The sequence below is a fragment of the Limulus polyphemus genome, unplaced genomic scaffold (assembly GCF_000517525.1).
Source record: "Limulus polyphemus unplaced genomic scaffold, Limulus_polyphemus-2.1.2 Scaffold3088, whole genome shotgun sequence".
NCBI classification, from domain to species: Eukaryota; Metazoa; Arthropoda; class Merostomata; order Xiphosura; family Limulidae; genus Limulus; species Limulus polyphemus.
Genome location: NW_013668698.1, coordinates 46980 through 57266, shown reverse-complemented (window position 1 = coordinate 57266; position 10287 = coordinate 46980). Strand labels below are relative to the sequence as shown.

Genomic DNA, 10287 nt, shown 5'->3' with positions numbered 1-10287 from the left:
GTCACATTTCAATTATTATACATTATATATGTATATAGATTATTACTATTTAGAAATAAGTTCTTAAAGTTATTTTCATAACATACAGAACAGTAAATAAAGAAGTAAAGCAAACAATTATCTCTTCTAGTTATGACCTTTGTACTCGATTGCTGCTTGACATAAGTTGCTAAGCCTTTTAAAACTTCACATGTGGAGGATATGAAATGAAATAATTTTTTTAGGTTTTATATATACAGTTGAATAACCAAAAAATCATAAATTACTACATCAATACCATAAATAATGGTTGGAGACAATGATGATGACAAAACTTTGTCAAAATGTTGTACATTTGCTGTTATGTTAAACTTATATTAAAGTTTTTTCTTCATTACCCGTTCAAGCCGTTTCTAAGCGTTATTAGTCTCTAAGTGGGTTCCTCGTCATCGAATATAAATACATATATTTTACTTTCAACAATGAGCAGCCATGAAATGCCAAATAAGTCGCCAACTTTATTATCAACAATACTTTTCAAGTAAAAAAATCGTACACTGAGAAAAATGTAAATATTTTACAAGTGCAGCTTTGACCTTTGAACTAATGAGTCATGTTTAATAATAATAAAAAAAAGTATACAGGGAAACAGAGACGAAGATACACTTATCAGTTCAGTTTTTGTTCCGGAAATACGCCCCGAGACACTAGGGCCGAGTTAATGCTCCTAATTTGAACCTATAAAGTGAGGGAACGCTAGTTAACAGCATCAACCGCCAACTCTTGGGATACTCTAATCAGATAATAGGTTTGACCGCTACTCTTATAACGCACCCACAGCTCCAAAGTGCAGAATGCGCTGTTACGGTAACTGAGAACCATCTCGCTCACTGCTCGGCACACTAACAACTAGCCCCCCAGTTGATGTGAGGGGGTCAACAGCACCATTAGACTCGTGGCATTTCTCTTCTGTTATTCTGTCCACTCACATAGCTTTTGGACCTCGTGAAATCCATCGTTTATCCTACCCTGGCTCCAGCAAGGTCACTTACATGTATTTAAACTAAAGTTTTGGTAAGATATATTAATTCCTGCATTATCCTATTGAGCAACTATGATAATGAATAAATACGCTTAACAAGCATTACTCAGATACTGTGCGAGACTCCTAGCGGCAAAAAACAAGGGGGGGGGGAACTCGATTAAATTCCAGAATGAGAGAAAAAAGATAATACGTTAAAAACTCCGTGCGATGAAGAAGGTCGTGTCCCGAGAAGCTATTTTACACACGCCGCCCACCGTTTCAATAGATATTTCCTCTACTATTAAGTTCAGGGGTCACGTTGTTCATAGCCACTAGGCTGTTGGAATTTACCACGTGGTTTTTAAGAGAGGGGGGGGGGGCGTAGTATCCAGATAATCTACTGAAAATTACAAGCAGCACCACCGCTGGGAAACGGGGAACATTACTGTCAAGCTGCACCTGCATTATTACTCATAATCATTCCAAAGTTGTGGTTAAGTATTGTTGCCCGGGTGCCAGGTAGCCAGCCAGAATGATAATCCAATTTAGGTTGAAAAGAATGACTATACTCTGAAACAATGTTAAGTCAATTATTACGATTAACTGGGCTGGAAATGTTAACTCCTTAAAGCTTATTAATAAGGATTTTCCAAAAAAATAACTAACTTTAGAAAGAAACAAAAGGGCCTTCTGGACAGTGACTCGAGGCACACAAGAGACGAGCCTGAAATGGTATCTGTACACATCTCTGATGAGAAATAATTAAAGGGGTTAACTAAGAGGAATGTGAAGTAAGAACTTCAACACTTTAATCATTTTTTGTTAAGCCCAAACGTAATTTTTTAGTGTATATGTTAAGAAAAAATTGTTCAAAACTATAAAAGCATCAGTTCGGCAGAGCAGTTATTTTTAGTACATTTTTTTTTCTCATTTCTGAATTGGAGTCATAGAAAAATCACCCTTCTTTGAAAATAACGAAAAAACAAATTATACAAAGCATATTTCTTGGTCTTTTTTTTTTTTATTTTTTTTTACAAACTTGGTATTAAAACGTAATTTTTACTTTCTATGTCGTCAGAGTAATAAACACATTAAGTCAATTTGCATATTTCAATATTTTAAAAATCAGACACTAGTTTCATATAATGGTCATGTAAAAAATAAGAATCTGGTACATACATTAAACACGAGCCCCACAGTGTTTGATGAATTCAAGAAGGGCATTTTTGTCGCCCAGCGGTCAGCCCTCAACTTTTCATTCATTGCCTTTGACCAGTCTCGTGAACAATTCGGTAACTCCACCACGAGAGAAGAGAGAAACCGTGGGACTCACAGAAAACCCTGTCGCCCTTAAGAGGCGAATGCTGGATAGCCTAGAAGTTGCCAGAATGGTGGCTGAGTATGAGAGTTTATGGGTGGTAAAGAAAGCAAGTTTTCCATATGTAGACATCCTTTGCCAGAATTGTCCAGACTCTGGGGAGTGTTTTTGAAGAGCCAGGGGACTCGTACTTTGTGGACAGCGAAGAGCTGTTCATGCAAGATTCTAAAGACATAATGGCTGACACTGTATTGAAATATATCAGATCAGTTTGTAGTACTAGGCTTAGGTGGCTAAAACAATTGCTTACAACAGACAGCCCACCATAGACACCATCACAAAAAAGGTTACTTTTCATAACCCTCCAGAGAAGGAATTCCAAATTGCAGCACTACAGACTGTCAGCTCTTTTGAAGGTTGTACACTGCCTGTCAGTCAACAGTTGGTAACATAGAGCAATTAGTCTTGGAAACCAAGAAGAGCCATCCTCCCCGACTTCTAAAGGAAGGCTTCCAAAGAGAACCAAATCTGATATCCTCATTTGTCTAGAGACTCGGGGCACTGATGGCTTCAATGCTTCCTCGCATCTCTGGTCAGTTTCTTTTTATTCAAAAACAATAAACATGCATATATAGCGACGTGGTGTGGTATAGCTTAAGCACTATATATATGCGTGTGTGTGTGTGTGTTTATACGTTACAGTGTCGAAACGATATAACTTTAACATTATATCTGGTTATAACTTTCTGAGGGTATACTTAGGCCTGTCTTTCATATTCCCTGACGTTATATTTTTAATGTAAACTGAAAGACAGAAAACTTTATTTTTATTATTAGCAACAAGATAAACGACGATTTGCATTCTGTAAAATTGTTGTTACTCACACACATCAAGACAATGTTTCCGGTATTACCACCCGATAATAATGAAAGATGTAAAAGATTATGATTTAGTCCTTGGATCCTTAAAAAGCACCTTATGCGACATACGAGCCAAATGGACAGATTAGAGGCTCAAAAGTTCAGTCATAGTTAACCCTGATTTGTATGTGTCGAACAGAGGGCTGGCAACTAATGTGCGACATACGAGCTAAATGGACAGATCAGAGGCTCAAAAGTTCAGGCATAGTTAACCCTGATTTGTATGTGTCGAACAGAGGGCGGGCAACTAGTGTGCAGTATCCGCCGCCTTACAAGGCTGAAAGTGTGAAGCGAATTCAGTAGTGTCGCGGCTCGAACCTCACGATTCACAGCCCGGCACATGAGTAGGAATTGTGAAATTAACCCTAGAATTAAACATACTAAACTATTCACAAGATTAAGAACGAAATCCTTATCAAAACACACAAAACATCCGCAGGTTTAAACACCGAATTTCCAAAAGAATTACGAAATCTGATATAACCCAATTAATAAATGTACTGGTAAATGATTAAAGCCAAGCTTTTAACTCAATAAGAACAATATAGACACACAAACACACACACACAGGGAGTGTGTGTGTGGGGGGGGGGGTAATTTTATTCATCCATATATAATTTAACACCATTATTTTCCTAACTTTTCCCAGCGATGTTCATTAAGTCTTAGTCATATAACCTGAGTGAGAAGTCTGTGTGTGTGTCTCTTTCTTCTTTTTTATTTATTTTATATATTCGTGCAAATTGTTGTGTCAAAGATACGTTTTTCATTTGTTTTTAACCAACCTACTTGTTTTCAGTTGCCAAAACGAAAGAGACGAAGCGAAAAATCCTTTGTTTAAATACTTCAGGGCCAAACCACGTGGTAAGACGGCGGAAGGGTACATACAGGTCAATCCAGAAGAAATAATTTGGAGATTGATGGAGAGTGCGTTTCCTACCGAGACTGATGATTGACAGAAATCCCTCTAAGCTTCACTACAAGGAAACGTTCTCAAAGGAACCGACAATCAGATGGGGTGCACCACTTTATAATTATAAGGGAGTTCCGCAGTAATTGGTTAGAGGTGTTCCAGAAAATAGACACGCTCTAATGAAGGATCTAATCAGCCTTGGGACATTTCACAAGACATCATTTTTCGCTTACGTCAGCATATCTTATATGGATTTTGAGGAAGTGACTGACACAAACCGAAGCGGCCTAACGTATAACTACCGTTCATGGATCCGTTTGGTTCTCTTACTACACGTATAGTATCTAGTTTGGACTGACACAAACCGAAGCGGCCTAACGTATAACTACCGTTCATGGATCCGTTTGGTTCTCTTACTACACGTATAGTATCTAGTTTGGACTGACACAAACCGAAGCGGCCTAACGTATAACTACCGTTCATGGATCCGTTTGGTTCTCTTACTACACGTATAGTATCTAGTTTGAATAATATCCGATGTAGTGTAGACTAATCTAAATAATTGGTTTGTTGTGAATTTCGCGCAGAGCTACACGAGGGCTATCTGCCCTAACCGTTCCTAATTTAGCAGTGAAAGACTAGAGGGGATGCAGTTAGTTATCACCACCCACCGCCAACTCTTGGGCTACTCTTTTTACCAAAGAATAGTGGGTTTGACCGTCATATTATAATGTCCCCACGGCTGAAAGGACGAGCATATTTGGTGGGATGGGGATTCGAACCTGAGTCGAGCGTCCTACCCACCTGGCCATGCCGGGCTTATCCCTATAAAAAAATTTTGTGTACATTTTTATTTCTTTAAGATAAAACGATTAAAACGTTTTTTTTTATTTTTTAGTTTTTTTGTCTACGCTTAAATCATCATATATCTATTATTTTTAGACAAAAAACAAAAACGTTTTAATCGTCTTGCAGTAAAAGGAATAATTCTATCATTTTACCACATCTAAGGCATTTAAGACTGCCATAAAAAAATTACGATTATAATAGACGGCACCGATACACATTTTTATATTCTTGAGTGAATTTAATTATTTTTTTCTTCTATTTACTATATTTATATGTAGCACTGATACCAGTGTCATTGCAACTGACAGGTGTTATCGATGTTATTTTCCCCTGGTGGATAGTTAATACTATTAAGAATAGACTACAAACATTTTATCGGTTAATAATATTCTGAAACGTTACGTATCACTAACATCATATTTTAACGGAAGCGCAAACAAAAAAAAAGAAACTTTTACTCGCATTGAAATTTGTGTCATCATTTTTGACAGTTTTTTTTTTCTTCTTTATACCTGGTTTCAGCTTATTCTGTGATTACACAGTCTTGGTATATTGATTGAATGAGCACTGACAGGTCAAATATTTGGTTCAAACGAACTTTTGCATAAAAGTTTAGGTTTACCATTCACTACGTTAATAAACAAAAAACAATGTTAGGCCTAATACTCACCAAGTGAAAATAAAATAACTAGACGTTTTTATTTGTAGATCGAGTTATTTACATCAATATTTACTATGTTAATAAAAACTAATGTTAGGCCTAATACTGACCAAGTGAAAATAAAATAACTAGACGTTTTTATTTGTAGATTGAGTTATTTACATCAATATTTACTATGTTAATAAAACTAATGTTAGGCCTAATACTCACCAAGTGAAAATAAAATAACTAAACGTTTTTATTGTAGATTGAGTAATTTACATCAATATTTACTACATTAATAAAAACTAATGTTAGGCCTAATACTCACCTTTTTGAGATATCCATTGTCTGTCCCGATAAAGGCCACTGTGTGTTGGAAAGTGGTGGTGATCGTAACAGACTTTAAAGTCACACTGGGAAAAGTGACTGCAGCGGTCGCTGTGACTGGGACTGTTCCGTTCAGTTTCAAGGTTTCCATACAAAAACTGAATATATTCCCACCTTTCTGTAATCCGTTAAGATTCTATCAATATATTTATATGTATGAATAGCTTAAAACTATACTATAGTAACAAATCCTATATTAATTTCAGTACCTGTTCTGTCAGAGGCCATGCTATTATTATTTATTTCCTAACCAAGCAAAAAAATGAATACATTTATAACAAACGCTTTAGACATCGTACAACAAATTTACACCTTCTATTTTATTATTTTATGTTGTTGTTTTTTTTGGGGGGGGGGAGAGTGAGGCTAATTATTATCAGTGAGTATATGACTCTAATAATTAACTACAAAGTAATTTAAGATGTTCTAATATTGGTATTTCAAACCTATATGGCGCCTGATGCGCAAGCACATGGGCTATAAGCGGCCAGATCAAACGACCCCGAGGGTTCATGTATTGTCCCTAATTTTGAACTACTGACCAAAGATAGTGCAGCAAGCAAGCAGCACTCGCCACTTCAAGGGCTTTGTTCTAAAATGAAGAATACCATCTACCGGCGGTGGGATTTGACAGTCATTCTTATAACGCACCAACAGCTCCAAAACGCAGAGCACGTTTTTGCAGAAAAAAGGTCGTAAAGCTTGAATCCTCGGACTCTGAGCCAGGCGTGGCCTAGTAGTTAGCGTTCCCGGATTCTAAGTTAAAAAGACACAGCCGTCCAAGTTGGGTAATGGATAGCCAGGAATTATCAATAAACCAGTATGCATAACAACACCGAAAGTGACGAAAACTGAATTATTTTAGGGTTAAAGAGTTGATTGAATTATTACAATTGAAGTGACGTCATTTTGTCACCTCTTTACTTTCTAATCCTGCAAAAATTTAGTTTTATAAATACTTTACTTTTATTTATTTTGATATAATTAACTCCCTTACTCCACTTATTCTGTTGATGCTGCATTTGATTTAAAACGTCATCAGTGACGTCATCACCAACTGTATGCTTTTCTTCTCTACTATACAGTCATATTATTGCTGTTCATTTGAATAATCACTTACTATTATTTTCAGAATTGTATGTGTATTTCTACATGCAGCATACCTCGCGCGTGCGCAAAAATGCTGCGCGCAGGGTAGAAAGTCATAATTATTTTGAGTTTATTTACACTACAAATAAACTACAGATTCTCTCGTTCCTATCATAAAAATTATAAACTTGGTTGAAAGTATAAATATTCCATAACATTTTCGTAAAATTAGCATCACTATTAAAAAAAAGCAAGTTTGTTTTTTTCATTTATGTTACATAAAAAAAGTAAGGCTTATTACCAGATTCTATCCGTGCTTTCGTCAGGGCTGGATTAATGAACAATATAACCCCCCCCCCCTCCTCTCAAAAAAAGTACCCCCAAAGAAACAGCAAACATTTTTTAGTACTGAATGGCTATGATTGTTGTTTATAATTTCAATTTTCTAATTCTTTCATGAATAGACCAGTATCAAGTTACTGTCTACGAACAGGTAATGTAAAGTTATTTCAAAAATATACATTTACATCAAGTTACTGTCTACGAACAGGTAATGTAAAGTTACTTTAAAAATATACATTTACATCAAGTTACTGTCTACGAACAGATAATGTAAAATTATTTTAAAAATATACATTTACATCAAGTTACTGTCTACGAACAGATAATGTAAAATTATTTTAAAAATATACATTTACATCAAGTTACTGTCTACGAACAGATAATTTAAAATTATTTCAAAAATATACATTTACATCAAGTTACTGTCTACGAACATATAATGTAAAGTTATTTCAAAAATATACATTTACATAAAATTACTGTCTACGAACAGTTAATGTAAAGTTGATTCAAAAATATACATTTACATCAAGTTACTGTCTACGAACAGATAATGTAAAATTATTTTAAAAATATACATTTACATCAAGTTACTGTCTACGAACAGGTAATGTAAAGTTACTTTAAAAATATACATTTACATAAAGTTACTGTCTACGAACAGTTAATGTAAAGTTGATTCAAAAATATACATTTACATCAAGTTACTGTCTACGAACAGATAATGTAAAATTATTTTAAAAATATACATTTACATATGAATAAATATTTTGTGATGTTGTTGTAGAGTTTTTTATGTAATCTGGAATGTTCGACATGTAAATATTATTGGTATATCTAATTCTGTAATAATTATGGACCTATGTATACGCATATCTTATCTTGGGGACCCCCCACACAACAATTTAACCCCGGCCCCTGGCTTTAGTAGTTTCTTGTTAGAGAAACGGCAAATTAAAACTAAACCCAGGTAGTACAGTTACAGAAAACACATAAAGGGGGTTACTACATCGTAAAGCCATTAATTACAAGCTACGGATAATATATGCTCAAACAAGGAAATTTCGCTAATGTTTTTTTTTATAATGGAGCAAATTATAATTCGTCGTTTACCATCACTAACACACGAGAGAAACGATATTCCACTATCCGTGTAATAAGAAGTAAACAGTTTGATCATTAATTAATATGTGACACTCATATCAGCGTCCAGAGGGATTACTACTGAAGCTGAAGGATGGACCAGATTAGAAGTTTGAAACTTTTCTTGTATGTATATTAAACTGATAACGTTCTTGGTATTGGTTTAAAAAAAGAAAAATGGTCTAAACTTTTATATGACCGAGAAATATATATCTATTGAAACTTTTTTTTTTGTCTTCTATTTTTATTTATACATCGAGACTGGACAAGGAAAAGCAACTTTATGGTATAGGTACATTCTCGAGTATCTGGGATGTATACTTCATTTTATATATCTTATCATTCATGTCCCCTCTACGTCAAAAAATTCGCAAAACATCCTGTAGTGTTATCTAAGACTAATGTGATATTGGTTTAAAAAAATAATAATTAAAAGGCAATTTTTGGGTTAATTATCTAAGTGAGAAAAAATAACATTTCCAATACAGAGGTTAGTTGTTAAGCCTAAAACGCCCAAATCAACTGAAATGCATTAACAGTTTGTTTGTTGTTCAGCACAAGGCTACACAATAGGCTGTACTCAGACCACCGGGGGGGTATCGAAACCCAATTTTTATCGATGTACGCCTTCAGGCGTTACCGTTGAGCCACAAGGAGGATGGAGAGTGGAATTTTCGAGGGAAGCGATAAACAATTGGCTATATAAGCTCTGTCCACCGCGGGTAACTGAACCACGAATTTTAGCGTTATAATTCCATAAACTTCGCGCTGACCCTCCGGGGAACGACATTAACAAGCTTCAAATTATACGAATATTATGAGCCATACATATTATTTAATCTATTATTATACGAATCCTTAATGCAGCGTTTCTAAACATGAATATTCTGTCCGTTTTTCGTTTATTTGTTTTCATCAAATCCCACGAACCGGGAAACTGGTTATGACAAATCGGCGTTGGTCCCATCCGGTCCAGGGGACCTGTGATCGGGAAAATCTGCCTGAGCGACCTGACAGTTATGTAAGATATGAAATCTAAAATTTAATTTAATTTCTGTTAATTAATAGGTATAATTATCTTTATCACAAAATAGGGACATAGTATCGGCACAATTAATTTTGTTAAATACACCGTGTAAAAAAGACCGTTTCTCAGTACAAGAGTTGCATTGTAAATGTTACCGAACTTAGATTGATGGTCAACATGACATGTTGGATTGTAAATGTTACCGAACTTAGATTGATGGTCAACATGACATGTTGGATTGTAAATGTTACCGAACTTGGATTGATGGTCAACATGAGATGTTGGATTGTAAATGTTACCGAACTTGGATTGATGGTCAACATGAGATGTTGGATTGTAAATGTTACTGAACTTGGATTGATAGTCAACATGAGATGTTGGATTGTAAATCTTGCCGAACTTGGATTGAGAGTTAACATGAGATGTTGGATTGTAAATGTTACTGAACTTGGATTGAGAGTCAACATGAGATGTTGGATTGTAAATCTTGCCGAACTTGGATTGATAGTCAACATGAGATGTTGGATTGTAAATGTTACTGAACTTGGATTGATGGTCAACATGAGATGTTGGATTGTAAATGTTACTGAACTTGGATTGAGAGTCAACATGAGATGTTGGATTGTAAATGTTACCGAACTTGGATTGATAG

General features: G+C 35.2%; 1 protein-coding gene across 1 annotated transcript in view; it reads right to left on the bottom strand.

The window, feature by feature from the left end:
* Positions 1-10287, bottom strand: part of LOC106468627 (plexin-B-like) — a 50006-nt gene that overhangs the window by 29016 nt on the left and 10703 nt on the right. The window contains exon 3 of the mRNA XM_022396972.1: positions 5976-6152. Within this exon, the coding sequence (XP_022252680.1) occupies positions 5976-6152 (177 nt within the window). The remainder of the gene's footprint in view (positions 1-5975; positions 6153-10287) is intronic.